The following is a 15,389-nucleotide window of genomic DNA, read 5'->3' as shown; positions in this document are numbered from 1 at the left end:
TTCAGTGAGATGTCTGTGATGCAGTAAAGCTTAGCAGTAATTATGGGCTATGTTCATTGTATTTTTATAGTCATTATGTATAATGACTTTAACATAAAACTATTTTGTAGTTTTATTTAAAAATAAACATTTTTTATATAGAACTACTATATAAAAATATATGACTAAATTTTAAGTACAACATTAAAATTTAAGTTGACCTATGAACACATGATGAAGACTGTTATAAACATTATGTCTCTGGTTCTCTATTTCAAAGGGTGTGAAGGAGGATTAAGGTAGATAATGTTCATAATACTTCATTTTCATTTCTTGCTGCCTTATATATTTTAGCCCTGAGTTAAATATATGTGTGTTTTTTTCTTGTCTTTTTTTCTTACTTAAAGGAGTACCCTCTTCAGGGGAATGACTAGGCCTCTTCCTGACCTGTCTGTGCTTCGAGTGGCAGAGGCATATAGCGATTTGGATCCACTGGAGAAGCCGCATGAGCATGAGTGTGGAGAAGCTGCTTGTGGATTCTGAATTTGGACTTGTGCAAAAAGGAAGTGTACTGTCCTATCAGCAACCCAAACTCTTAACCCGATGTACAGTTACATCACCATGCTCCACCTTCTCCTTCTCTTCCACTTTGTACTCATCTGTCTCCAACAGAGTGTGTCTGGGTTTGCACTGAAGAGGAACAGTTTCATTTGCAGAGTTTGCAGTTATCCTTTGATACAGCTCACAGAATTGAGTCATCAACACGAGACCAGAGCTATATTTACGAGTGGCACATGCTGCGACAATCGAGAATAACCTCTTCAAGATTTAGGGAAGTGTGTCATGTGAGAGGTCACTGCACTGCTGAATCTCTTGCAGAGTGAATAATCAGGGGTACCAAAGAAATGCGAAGAGGTTCTGACATGGAGTTCAGGCAGCAAAAGAATACGCCCACCATTATAATGTGAATTATTCACCTTGTGGGCTAGTAATTCATGGTAATTCATGGTTACCGAGGCCCCTGATGGCCTCGTTTATGACCCCAAGGAAACACCATCATTTGGCTTGGTTGAAATAAAATGTCCAAATGTAAAAAGTTACATTGACTGCAAGTACTTGCAGACGTCAGATGGAATTTTCAAATTAAAGAAAACTCATGCTTACTATTGGCAGGTACAAGGCCAGCTTCTTGTTACTGGTCTAATGTGATGTGACTTCTTTGTTCGGGCACAGGAGGATTTCTTTGTGCAGCGACTAGATCCAGACGTGGAAGTTCAAAAAATAATCAGACAGAAATAGAAGTGACCACTTCTATTTCAACATTTACATGCAAAAGTACCTCTCAATGAGACGTGCAGCGCATAACGTGTGACATTCTCATTCTGTGACAGTGGTATCCAAATGTTTGGCTACGCAGGCAAATTTTCCACCTGCATTCATTTATTTTTGTCTTTTGATCGTGGGCCACTCAAAATCATTCTGGGGCTGCACTTTGAGCATCAATGTTCATTGAGAGACTTTAAAAGTCAATCTGTACCTTTTTATTATCTTTTTTGGTTGATGCATTCACAGTCCTTGGAAGTTCTTGTAATTTTCATTTAGACCTTTTTATACCTTTTTTTTTTTAAGTAAGGTTTCACTAAGTGCAAAAAATAAACAAATCTCAAGTTGCACTATTGTCAGTACTATCAATTTAATTTTGCTTTAGCTTTGTTACCAAGTTCATATAAAAACAAGTGTACTAAGAAATGCTTATTTACAATCACATTTATTTATGAAATTTGATAACATGTAATCACTACATAACAATAGAAATACAAATACATTTGACTCATTCCTTTTACAAAAATTATACACATCTGAGAAAATTAAACTTTTTTAGGTAACACTTTATTTGACAAGGTGTGCATAAGATTGACATGATGCTGTCATAAACAGGACAAACCACTCATGAACATGAAAGAGTCTTTATGAATGTCTACGACTGTTGTCATGAAGTGTTACACTTTTAATGTAAAGTTACTCTAAAAGTTGCATTGAAAGTCCATTAAAAGTTCCAACTTTTTATTATTTTGTAAATAACGACACTTTAATGCAAAGTTGGCACTTCTAATGGGCTTTCCATGCAACGTTCAGAGAAACTTTGCATTAAAAGTGTCATTATTTACCGAATGACACTTCATGACAACATTCATAAACATTCAAAAAAAACTCCTTCATGTTCATGACAGATGTTATGGTGTGTGTCTTATGCACACCCCATCAAATAAAGTGTTACCAAATGTTTTAGTTGTTTCTCCAATTTATCATCTGCTTGCTGATTTTGATGACTAACAGGCATTTGCTGAACTGCAATTAGGGCAATGTGCCTTTAGGACAAGAGTTGAGAAACGCCTAAAGTGAAACACCTACACATTTGTTGACTTTATTTAGCCCATGGTCTGACCAGAGGTTTGTTTTGATATTGATTAGCAGGAAGGCCACTGCAAAAAGTCCATTAATGGTGCCGACAATAGATAAAGGGATAATTGAATCAAAGAGTTTGTTTTCTTTAACTCTTCAGATTACCCACTCAATGTGGAAATTGCGGACGTGCGATTTTCTGTGTCTGGAGGACATTTTGAGCTGGCATCTGTCTTTTTTTTGTGGAGAAAAGGTGGACAGTACACCTTGCACTTCACACAGTCATAGATGAGGAATCCTTTATCTACCATTATGGCCATATCCTCAGTAAGAAGATTAACCAACCCTGACCTCATAAACAGCTCTTTGTCACTTATTGACCCCTCGTAGAGTGAAGAAACAAAGGTCACTGCTCCATGAGGAGCCATTCCGATCAGACCTTTCATTGTGAAGTGAGATTTGTATTTGGAGAACATCTCACTTTGGAGGAGAGGAGAAGCAGGAGTTTGACATTTGAGCTCAGTACAATCTACTATCACTTGAATATCAGGAAAATCTTTGAAGTCATCAGGGAGCTGAGCTCGGATGTCCTCTGTATCAATCCAGATACGTAGAGAACCCAAAAGAGTGTACAAATAATTGGTCCATGCGGTTTACAGTAGAAAGGTGAATATTAAACCGGTTTGCTAGGTCTCTTTCCTTAAGACCTGCAGCCAGGTGCATCTGGAACAGCAACAGCTCATCAATGGGTTGCAAGGAATACCTCTGACAAAAGAAAAAGCAAAAATACATTCAAAGTAAATAAATATGGATCTTTATATTTTTATTTATTTCAAACAGATCTTTATAAACAAAAGTAACCAGTGGAACAAGAGAAAATGTATATATACATAACCAAGAACAGAATAAGTAGCTTACCACTACTTTTCGGTTTGTTCATTTCTTCCTATTCATTTTCACTTATTTAACCCTTATCTCAGTTTAATAAAATATATTACATACCAACTCAATCATTATCAGAAATTTGTGATAATGATATGCAACCAGCACTTTATGAAGATAACATATTCCTGTATAATCTGTAGTAAAAAGTTCCTATTGTAGCCTATATACAATGTGTACATCAGGAAGCTGCAGATCCAAACCGTGTGTGCTGCTCTGACAGCAGTTACTGCTTCACTGCTTCCCTCAACAGCTCTGGCTCCAGATAAGCCAATCATTTTGTGGACAGAAGGTTCAATGAGCCCTCAAAACATCAAGAAGTGACCATAACTTGCAAATCTGTTGGTGCACAACACAGTAACATTGCAGATTGTTTTTAATAATGCAAAAGTGGATAAAGTAACCACAACTTTTACTTATTGAAGAATAGAAATATTTTAAAAGGACTACCTCCAAACCCCCAATAAATTAAATTTAAAAAGTTACAAATCTTTTGAAACTACAGAAGCAGATTGTATTAATTCTTGCATTTTATGTTATAAAAATTGCAAAATACTTTCAGTAACATTGCATACTTTTTATTTTCACGTGATATCCATATAGCGTAGCAGGTTCAGAAAATTCAAATCACTTCTGAACAATGACACTTGTGACCTAACAAGTGTGACTTTAACACAAAATGTAAGTGTGTTTATTGTATTTTTGAGTTAAGACATATTTAATTAAGAAACCAGAGGTGGGGCGAGTAACCCAAATTTTAAAAAGACAAAGGTTCGTTGCAGTGTACAAGCTTACCTTGTTTAAGTCGGACGTCATCATCAGACCCTGCAAACCTTTGTAAAACCAAAAGTAGAATGGATTTTCAGTTCTTCGATCTGGTTTGTTAGGGCTTTTATTTCTTCTTTTAAGTTCTCGTTTTCATTTATTGCCATGTCCAGGCCAGCTGGTTCTGGGACAGAGCAATAATCGTGATCTGCAGAAGTGCATCGCACAGGCGGATCAGTTGCTCGGCTGTCCTGCTCTGGTCTGATCACTCTTTCCCATAAACTCTTCTTTCAGGCTGAACACAGAAGTTGTTCCATTGAAATAACACAGGGACGGCTACTTTATTTACCATTCTTCTCCCACCAGCAGTTTTAGGCTGAAGAAGCTGATCCCGAGTGTGTAGAGGAATATAATTATATTAATAGTTAAAAACACCAGTAGAGCTGGGACTCTATAAAAAACTGATATCAGAAGTAGAAGTCAAGAGATTTTGGGACTACTGTAACGATGTGTTTTGGATATTTTGGTTCCGCAGATGTGCATTAAAAATCTCTTCTCGTTTGACCATGAGCAGATGGAGTTCCGAGTCTTATTTAAACCTTTATTTATATATTCTATGAGTTTAGACACCTTTAATTTCCTCCATAAGTGAAGGCTGCCAAACTTTGCTATGCAGTGTTAGCTTGAATTTGTCACGACAAGCCATCGTCTTTTAAAGTCAGGATCACCTGGAAATCCATGAAAACTTAAACGGTCATTATATTTGGAAGACGCTGTGCACCGTGGAACACAAGTGTTCATGGTATTGCATAAATTGATTTTGAAATACGATTGTCTTTTCTTGCGGTCATGGTCACTCAAAACGGAAGAAAATGAGCTGCATTTCACTCATGCGAATGTGACGTCAGCGCCGTACGTGCAAAGAGCCCAACCTTTACTCATGATATTCTCTGTGGTGCTTAACAATCATTTATTTACTATTAAAGGAACTGACTCTCTCAGGTGGTAAATATTTCATCTAAATTACTGTAACAAAATTCAGCTGAGTGAAATAAGTTCAACAAATAAAACAATGTTGGGCTTATTTTTAAGCAAACTGAAAAGAAAAGCTGATTATGGCAGATACATTTTGTAAATGCATATCTGACATCTTTAACCATAGACAAGTATAGTTAGGTCTTTGTCGGTGTCATGAACCTGTGCAACAGAATGCTGTTCTCCTCTAACGATAGTATTTTAGAGGCCACCACATGGCTACTCTTACATATTAACTGCCATTCATGTTTTTTTTAGAGCTGAGTAGTTTTTGAGGAGATTCACAAAAATAAAAAGCACTCATTTTTCTGTTTTTTTTTTTTTAAAAGAGTGCTTTCTTAACTTATAAAAAATAATAGAAATATTCTCCAAGTTGACTTCATACAAAAATTAAGATATAAACAATTTTGTGGTATAAAAACTGTTTGACTCCTCACTCATTCATCAAACAATCAGATCAACCACAGCAGCTGCTTTTGCTTGTCAATCACAGCAGGAAGCTGACTGACAAGGAGGAGGATCTAAAGAATAAATAGATCTACCGCTTGCATAACTTTGGTTCAATAACATCATTTAGCAAATAATAAATTACTTAATATGCTCCAACACCACATGTCTCTCTGTGGTGACTCAGATCCCAGAAATCTGAAAATGGTCACCTGAAAACAGACATCAACTTTTCTGTAGTTTTGTAGTGTCAAATAAACCCTCCCAAAAAATAAATAAATACATTTTTTTGCAAGAGCAGCGACGCAGATCTCTGACATCTATTCTTTATGGCATTTCAGTTTTGTGAAATTAAAATGAAATACCATTAGTCATAGGTTGCAGCACAATGTAGGCACATTCAAACTGAATAGAAAATAGGCCTAACTACAATGGATGACAACTAATTCATACAAATATTACAGAGAACATACATTTTGCATAGTATGCACCATAATGCATAACATTTCATATTGGATTTTTTTCTAAATAAATGTTTACATATTTCTTTTTAAAAAAGTCATACAGCCTAAATGACACCCTTCATGACAATATTTTTTCCTCTAAACACCAACATGGGCAACTTTTTTTTTTTAAATAAAATACAGACAAAAGTTTCTTTTAATTTCACTTTTTAATCGACAATGGAAAAAAATCATAAGCATGCAATTATACATACACTGGATGGGAAAGTTTTGCAATGTTAAAAATATCACTATGTAGCTAAAATAAAATTCAATGGAGTACAAAAAGTAAAGACTAGAACTTCACATTAATTTGTTAACTGACAAGAACAAATGGTAGCAAATATAGTTTTACTTTTTTCTGGCCATTTGGACTCTACCGATGTCTATGGGAGTTAGTCTTTTCTCAATCTACTTCTACAGAGCACGATTTTAATGGCCTTAAATAAAACCAAATACAGATATTTAAATTCAACAATGATTAAAGACTGCTAAAGCATGCATCATAATAAAAACAGTACTTTAAGCTCGTCAGATATCAAAAGTTAATACAATCAATACTGCAGATGTTGCAGTGTAAGCAAAAAAACAGACTAGGTGCTGCATATCACATTAGGGAGTGTGTGAATATTAACATTTCTCATAAAAAAAGACACTGTTGAGAATCTGCACTTGCCACTTTGGTAGCGTCTGTCAGATTTCTTAATAAAACATCATACCATAGAAAACCAGAGTCATGTTAAACTTCAAACTTACCCCTTCAAACTACTGAGCACAGAGAAATGGCATGGGAGAGAATTTGGGTATCTAAACAAAAGTTTGGCTGAAACAAAGTCACTACTATCACAGGACTGAGACTGTGTAAGGTAGTCACATGTAGAACTTTAGCAAATGAAAAATTACAGTAGCTCTATACCACCCAATCACTTCTTGTTGCTTTTCATCTTTAAAACCCTACAATTTAAGAATATCTTAAAAACGACAGAAAATATGTTAGAAAAACAGTAACAAAAAACCCCCAACATTCTCATTGTGACATCTTGAGTTAAGCTATTTGGTCTCAAGATTTTGAACTACAGTTTAACACAATGCTTTGGGTTTCAAACAAAAACATTTACAAAAAGTCTTTTTTATAACAAAAAACAAAACAATGATATACACCCTGCTGAAACACTACAAAATATGAAAAAATATCACTATCAAAATTGGCAGATGACTGGCTGGGCTCAGAGGTGACTGGTCTGTGACCAAGATCACATGACGGAGCATCCCCTTTTGGCAGCGTGAGCATCTTTCTGCAGAGTAACAAACATTAAAAATGTTTTCAAAAACCTTTTCAACACAAACAATCAGGCTTGAATTCCTAGAAGTTTGAATAAATAAAAATTGTAGAATGGCCCTGCAGCTATGGTGAAGGGCCCTGAACTGCTCTAATTTGGCCCATAAATTTTAATGACTCGGAACCAGATTGATTTGGTAATGATGTCTTACTACAAAGAAAGTAAGAACTGTGCATCATGTCACTTAGTAAAAAAAAAAAAATCTTGCTGCAGTGATTAAAAAATAAGAGTCAAAGAAATTGATGTTGGCTGTTTTTAATAGCACAATATGTTAGTGTGTGGAACACGATGCTCATTCTCTTGTCCTTCAAACAGGGGTAGACCCCAAAGAGTGGTCAGCAGTATGTATGCATATATGAAAATATATAAACATATACAGTATGACTGCCAGGTGTTGGAGAATTGAAAGGTGCCTAAACTCTTAAACATATAGATAAATAAATAACGCACAGAGACGTAATTTCTTACTGCTAGCCACGACGGGTTTTGGAGATTTATTACACTCTTCCATGGATTCGTATTACAGCTTCATCAGTACAAAAACCAAAAATCACCCGTTTTTTATACAATCTCATCTTTACTGATGTGAGTTGGAAAGTTTCAACCAATAGCAATACTGTCCTTGATTTACGTAAGGATTCTGGCAGCCCCTGGACTGAGTGTGTGTTGGACTTCCTTGAAAATATTCGGGACCTCTTGACCTCAACATCTGCTCCATTTCAGAATTGCTGAATAAGCCAAATCATCACAAATTGTTGTTCTTCTCTGTCCAAACAGCATCCTTCTCAATCATATTTGGTCCAACTTTTTGTGCTTCACACGCAAAGAAAGAGAGAGTGTCAGGTCAGTTTGACCCAAAGAGATGCCAAGAACTCTCGCAAAAACAACTCCATAAATAGCACTTCCTCTCTTACATTTGCCATGTTGAAAAACAAGAAAATTAAGGAGATCTTTGAAAGATCGAATTTGGTGATGTCTGAAGTATGTTTGAGTTTTCACAATGGGAACTCATCAAAACTGACACAGTATGCTACAGATGACTGGGGTGGGCTTCTGTGTCTTGTGGGGGTATGACCAGGTCAATGCTTTTCCCAGGACATCCTAAGCTTGTTTTCTCATTTTAATTTGCTTGTTATAACCAGGAATAAAAAGGATAATTTAAACATAAGTATGTTCATTTCTATGCAGCCAAGTTCTTCATTTGCATGACTCACTGCATCGGATGTTAGGTGTTCAGGAAGCTCAGGTAGCTTAAAGCGCATTTCCACTAGCCCACCTCTGACCGGTACGGTCTCGGTCCGCCTCAGCCACATTTGCTTTCCATGAGCAAATCCGCTGTGGCTGATCTCAGATTTTTAGTACCCATTTAGTACCTAGGACTGGTCGAGGTATAGCACCGAAACCATTTGATTGACAACTGACCACATTAATGTGTTGGCTCATGATTTACGACACTGACAACTTCAAAACAACCTTTAGCGTTTAGAATTTAACTTTAGCTGTGGACCGCAGACATACCATCTGCTGTCCGAAAGCTGTATGGAGGAGTTTATTTATGAGAATAATCAGGAGCAGCAGCAGGAACACATGCAATAACTTTTGCAGGACAATGACCGTGGACAATGAGCAGTGGTCATTGCAGCTTGTTTCTCTGAAAAAGAGAGAAACGGTGCAGCTAGTGTCAGCTTTCTGACAGAGCTGCAGTTTTGCTTCAACTGTGTGAAACACCGTAGCTACATAATATTAACTTGTGATGTGAATGTTATTTTTCCACGATTCTGTCCATGTTTTCCGCATTGCGGAAATCATATGATCCTAACCATGTGAGAGGAACAAACTGTTCTTTACAGCTAGTTAATCTTTAAATTTAAATTGTACATCAGAAAAACTTGATGTTTGCACAATCACATTTGAATTCAAAGCAGTAGAAGCAATAGAACCCAAGAAAAGTCTACACTAAGAGGAGATGTACTCCCTAAAAAAGTCTTCAATAATTTTAAATATCTGAAACAAAAAACTATGACCCAACCTGCTGTTGGAGGTCTTTCTCAATGGCTTCTATACCATAATCATCTTCATCTCCCTGATCATCTTCTTCTGCTATCTTGTATTTGGTGATTCTCTTTGCCACTTCCTGTCAAAAAAATCAATGTCAAGTAGAATTCAGAATACTAACATTATACGAGTAAATTTGACATCTTTGCCTTGTGTTTGTGAAAATACTGCATAAAAACAACAGTGCAAGGCAACAACGTAATGGCAGTATGTAATTAAAACTTTACCTCTCCTTGAGGGTTCATCAGCACCATGCTAACATCTTCTCCTGACCCCCAGGAAGGTTGGTTCTTCCACACTAAGTCAGAGGGAGGTCTGGAGCTCACGCCAGCATCAGACGCCCAGATCTGTGCAGAATGTATAAACACCACTAAAATTCATGCACTCAATCCAAAAATACACAGATCAGCAGAACATTAGAAGACTTTATCTTATTGACATTACAAACTATGCTTTGATAAAGTTTTTTTTTATTTTTATCGATATCAATATATGTAAATTGAACAAATGTTTCAAACTACCCTTCCAAACAAACAAAAAGCTTTAAAGTAATTTTAATAACAGATCTTACCGTGACTTTATGCCCAGCCTTCAGGACATATTTGGGTGTGAACTTGTAAGTAGATGCCACATTTCCAACATTCTTGACCATCTCATAACCCACCATGGCCTGGTCCTGATACACAATTATTTACACTTAGAAGACAATAATAAAACAAAACATTTCCAAGATTTTAAATTGTCTCTTGTACACTTGTTTAAAATAATTATTTTCTATGCAATAACTACTTGCATCTGACTCTATACGCTGATATAATTTTGTCTGACATACAGTCTTCGTCCCGAGTGTGTGGCGGAAATCCTGCCAGTATTAACACAACAGTAAACTCAAAGCTGCTTGAAAAAGGATTGTTGTTTCACTTTGTCCTCGTCTTTCTATACATCTGTGCATACCTGCAGTTTTGGGTTTGAGAATACGGGAAATGTTGCCATCTGGAATAGGGCTTAAGAAACACACGTAAAACCAGAGGGCTGGGAGGCAGAGGGGGAGCATGAATACGGAGGGGGGATGCGGCAATATGGGATATTTACAGGAAAATACTAATACGGGAGTATGGTGGGAAAGGGGGCAAAAAACTGTAGTCTCCCAGCCAAAACGGGAGACTTGACAGGTATGCTTCTGGACATTTCACCCAGGGTTTTCCCCAGAAAACTCACTTAAGCCTGGTGGTTTGGATGCTGAGGCGGTCTACAGCGGCCTGCCTTGCTTTTGAATTAAAAAATGCTAAGTAGACAGGAAATGTAAAAATACTACTGGGTTATGTATATATATGTTACTGGAAGACGGGGTCAGTGAAATGCTATTTAAAGTAAATAAATACTTTATCCCATATCCCAACCACAGATATGGGAATTTAATCTTTGTTTATTGAGAATGTCAATGCTGTTACATTTTATTTAATGGTTTCGGCATAGATAAATTAAAAGATTTTAATTTTTTTAACATTTAATTTTAAGATGTTAAGGAACTGGGAAGTTTACCTTGTAAAGATAAAAGAACAATCTTCATAGTTGTTTTGTTATCATAGCAACAATATGATGCTGTGAGTTCAATCTTATACATCTCAGTAAGTTACAATTACTAATGATTGCTTTTAAACTCTGCCAATTAAACAACCCCCCAGTAGGATTTTGTTCACCCAAAGACAACATACTCATGACATGATATATACAAATATCATATACAATGTTTCCCCCAGAAATCTTGCTAAGCCCGGTGGTCGAGGCGGTACACCATCTTTTTTGTGTTAAAAGATGTTAAGTAGACAGGAAAAGTAAAAATATTACTGGATAATTATATTACGAGAAAACATCACCAGTGAAACGCTACTTAAACCCACAACTAGACTTTACAAATCAAAAAATACAATTAAGATGAATATCAATTATTTGCACTTGTTTAATCCAAATTAAGTCAGCAGCTCCATAAGGCCCCCCAGGCCTTCAGGGGCCCCATATACCCTAATATTTTAACACAGACCGCAGATACATAAATGTAACATTTGTTACCTCTTTCATGGGCCCTACTTTGTCACTTTTCATTATTTACCCAAGTTTCTGTTTTGGGTTAAATAAACAATTGTTTTTTAATTTAAACCTGTGCCTAACTCTCCTTTTACTACTTGGTCCATAACAGTGCACCATCCAACCCCGTTTTCTGTCGGTTTGAATGCTATCATGGTTGCTGTGTCTATTGGGCTTAAGGCTCCCTCGTTCTTCATCTGAAGCGTCAAAACTGGCCATCATTGAAGTAATCGCGTATCGAGGCTTTTTCCTCCCCTTCTCGACACTAGACAAAAGTAGATATTTCGTTTCAACTAGTCAACTTCCATTATCTGGTTTTTGCATCTGCAAATTGAATACTTTTAATACTTTTAAGTGTTTATCAGACGCTGTGAGGAATAGCATACATTTCTACAATTCTTCACAAAATACCTACAAAGATTGTCAAATGGCTAAAAAAGCTCCTGAATGAAAATTTAAATGTGATTGTCCACAGAGGAGGCTGTGTGCAGAAAGGTACGGTGCTCTTTCTCTGACTGTTTCATTAAAAGAGAACTGAAATCAAAACTCAAAATGTTATTACATGAATATCATTTAGTGAAACATTTTAGCAAAACATTCCACTGGGTCCACGTCTGGCCTAAAACTTATTTTTAGTGTTTTTGTCACTTAATGTCAATGTCGGGTGATTTTTTTGTATAATTAGAAATGTCAGAGAGCTTTATGGAAGTAAATAATGTAAAACCATACCAGTATGAACTAGGACTGAAATATTTAATGAGGATAATTGTGACTGATTTTTGAAATAATCATCAACTAATTTACTGTAGTAATGGAATAATCATTAACTGGAAGTATACAGACACTGAAACATGTCATTTGCTGATAGAACAGCCAGTAATTAAACCAAACATGGACAAAAAAATGAATACATGCATTTAAGATGAAAAAAAACAACTTTGTCTGTAAATATGTTCAAACCAGAATTATTCAACTGGCCTGGTTCAATTTCTGTAAATGTTATGTCATGTTAGTTTATAAACATTTCCCAGTTTTCCTTTAAAGCAAATTGAGAATGAAGGAACAGAGAGGGAAAAAACGCATGATGAATGCTAAAGCACCTGAAGTGTGTCCTCAGGTAGTCTGCGCGGGGTGTTAAGGGTGTGTGCAGAGATGTTTCATAACCCCATGTCAACTGTTCAGGTTCAGATGAAGAATGGGGAGCTTTTAGAAAACTGGTAGAGTCACTGGCAACAAGAATGTGTTTTGCCAAGATTATCCTGCCAAGTCTCGACAAAAAAAACAACTGCCAATGACGGTAATAAACATACTGTCATTGGCAGTATGTTTAGACTTTAATGTGGTAAAATGGTAAAAGGTCTGAACTTGTATAGCACTTTATCTAGTCCAGAGGACCAAAAACCACTCCACACTACATTCAGCCACTCACACACCAATGGTAGCAAGCCACTGGATACTAGTCACAGCTTCTCTAGGGCAGTCTGACAGGTGAGGCTGCCATGCAGCAGCGCCACTTGTTGGACCTTCTGATCACCACCAAAAAGCAAGTTGGGTGAAGTGTTTTGTCCAAAAATCATGACAGCGGAGGTGGACATGGCGGGAAACAAACCAGCTACCCACCGACTGAAGGACCAGGTTCTTCCATGTAAAGATGTTCAGTAAAAGAAGAATCAAAGAATCATTAAAGGTCTCCAGAGCTCACCTCATCTCCATTGTTGAGGAGGCACACAAACTTGCCGTCAGTGTCAATCTCATCAATGCAAATGGGTCCTGTAGCAGAAGCAGAGTGAGCAATGGAGACCGAACTGCTGGCTTCCTGTTCCTCCACATCAATGCGCTTCCTCTTTCCTTGAGTGGTCCGCACACTGCGACTGCTGGATGATGCTCGAGACACTGTCACACGGGATGAAGGACTGGGAGACAGCTTCAGCCTGGGGGATAGAGACACGCCATTTACATGTAGACATGTCCATGTGAGAAAAATGAACCTCACAAAGCCATCATAACTTTATAGTTTACCACCTTTCCTCCTCTCCCTCCAGAAGCTTCCGGTAGGCATTTATCTCCATGTCCAGGGCCAGTTTCACATCCAGCAGTTGTTCATAGTCATTCAGCTGCTGCTGCATTTTGGCTTGGATTTCTGCCATTTCATGGTCTTTGTCTCCCAGTAGTTTACGGCTTGTGTCTCTCTCCTGTGCTAAAGCTGCCTCAAGTTCTGCTATACGATCCCTCGAGCCACGCATCTAAAGGGGTAGATTACCATTATTAGACCAGAGCGAACACTTTATCCAAGCACAGGAAGTTTCCCGTCCTGTCCTTGGATAGGACTGAAAACTGTCCTATCCAAGGACAGCTGGATAGGACAACTGTCCTTATCCTCACATAGGATCCAATGCTTCTTGTACAAATCAGTGTTGATTTTGACAGCAAATATTTAGTCAGTTTCAGTCCTTTTACTAAAATGTCATTTAGTTTTGGTCATAAAACTAAATGACAGTTTTAGTCTGTTTTAAAAAAACTTATGGCTTATGAATTAAATTAAATGACAATCACTTAGTTTTAGTCATAAGTCATAATTGTTTGTCTAGTTTTAGTCCACTAATTATAATAACTCTTTGACTAAATCTACAGTCAAGGTAGTCAACAAAAATATATGTTAAATGTAAATATTTTTTGATCAATTCCTTTAAATTTACACAAAAATTATGCTTTTAACTAGTTATGGCTTTATGTTATTGTCAGAAAATGTAATGCATACAAAAACAGATTTAAATAAAAAAAATAGTGAAAAATAAATATTTTCATTATTATTCTAAGTTCTTCAAAGAGTTAGAGTAGATGCTGATGATTGTGGGCAAGAAAGAACTCCAAGCAGCAGTGTGTATTGCAGCAAATTTGAAGATGCCTCCCCTGCAAACCTCAAAGGATCTTCAAGAAGTCCAGTGTGCTCTGTCCCTTCTCATAAGACTGCTTCATTGTTGCATCTTCATTCCAGTCTGTTGACCATATCAACACTGAGGTATTTAAATTCTTCAACCACCTCCACTTCTCCTCCCATGATGGAAATAGGGTTTGATCTAACCCTGTTTCTCCTGAAATCTACAATTATCTTGGTTTTATTCACATTCAAGATGAGATGATTGTTCCCACACAGCTGCCATGGCTGCTGCATTTTGGCTTGGATTTCTGCCTTGGTCTTTGTCTCCCTGTAGTTTACGGCTTGTGTCTCTCTCCTGTGCTAAAGCTGCCTCAAGTTCTGATATATGATCCCTCGAGTCACGCGTCTAAAGGGGTAGATTACCAGTATTAGACAAGGGCAATTCAAACCAGAAATTTGGTGGACTGCTTTGGTCCACCAGATTAGGGCATTGAGAGGATGACGGCGGGCGCTGGTGGCAATATGTACAAAAGAGGGGTGCTGACATTCTTTTGGGGGGTGTTTGCTTGAAGGTAAAGTTTAAACCAAAGATGCCCAACAATACCAGTTTAAACTTTGAACAATTTGCAAAAAACTGTGGTCTGAAACATTAAAACCCACATGGAATTATAGCTAAATCGATCGTTGTCTTCTGTATTTCTCAAGTGTAGCGCAGCTCCGTGCTGCCTTCAGGAAAGTGGGACATCAGAGGATCATTCATAAAATTTCTCTTTAGCGGTATTACCCATGGAAAAACTTCTCTCTTAACTTGGTTAAAATTTATCAAGTACACAAGGTGAGCAAATTGTTATTGCAGTGGTTAAATATTTCCATGTATGTATCCTTTATTTAACCAGGAAAAAATAACTCATCGAGGTTAAAAACCTCTTTTCCAAGAGTGGCCTGTCCTCTTTTACA

At 37.0% G+C, this 15,389-nt stretch overlaps 1 protein-coding gene across 1 annotated transcript in view; it reads right to left on the bottom strand.

The window, feature by feature from the left end:
* Positions 1–6,225: 6,225 nt before the first annotated feature.
* lmnb1 (lamin B1) overlaps positions 6,226–15,389 on the bottom strand; it is a 42,672-nt gene continuing 33,508 nt past the window's right edge. The window contains exons 6-11 of the mRNA XM_023338226.1: positions 13,577–13,797; positions 13,257–13,485; positions 10,041–10,145; positions 9,697–9,816; positions 9,444–9,548; positions 6,226–7,369 (exon numbers count right to left, since the gene is read on the bottom strand). Coding sequence (XP_023193994.1) covers positions 7,328–7,369; positions 9,444–9,548; positions 9,697–9,816; positions 10,041–10,145; positions 13,257–13,485; positions 13,577–13,797 — 822 coding nt within the window. The 3' untranslated portion in view covers positions 6,226–7,327. The remainder of the gene's footprint in view (positions 7,370–9,443; positions 9,549–9,696; positions 9,817–10,040; positions 10,146–13,256; positions 13,486–13,576; positions 13,798–15,389) is intronic.

The sequence above is a fragment of the Xiphophorus maculatus genome, chromosome 8 (genome assembly GCF_002775205.1).
Source record: "Xiphophorus maculatus strain JP 163 A chromosome 8, X_maculatus-5.0-male, whole genome shotgun sequence".
In the NCBI taxonomy this organism is placed as follows: Eukaryota; Metazoa; Chordata; class Actinopteri; order Cyprinodontiformes; family Poeciliidae; genus Xiphophorus; species Xiphophorus maculatus.
Note: the sequence above shows the minus strand (reverse complement) of the source record. Positions and strands in the feature narration are given on the sequence as shown.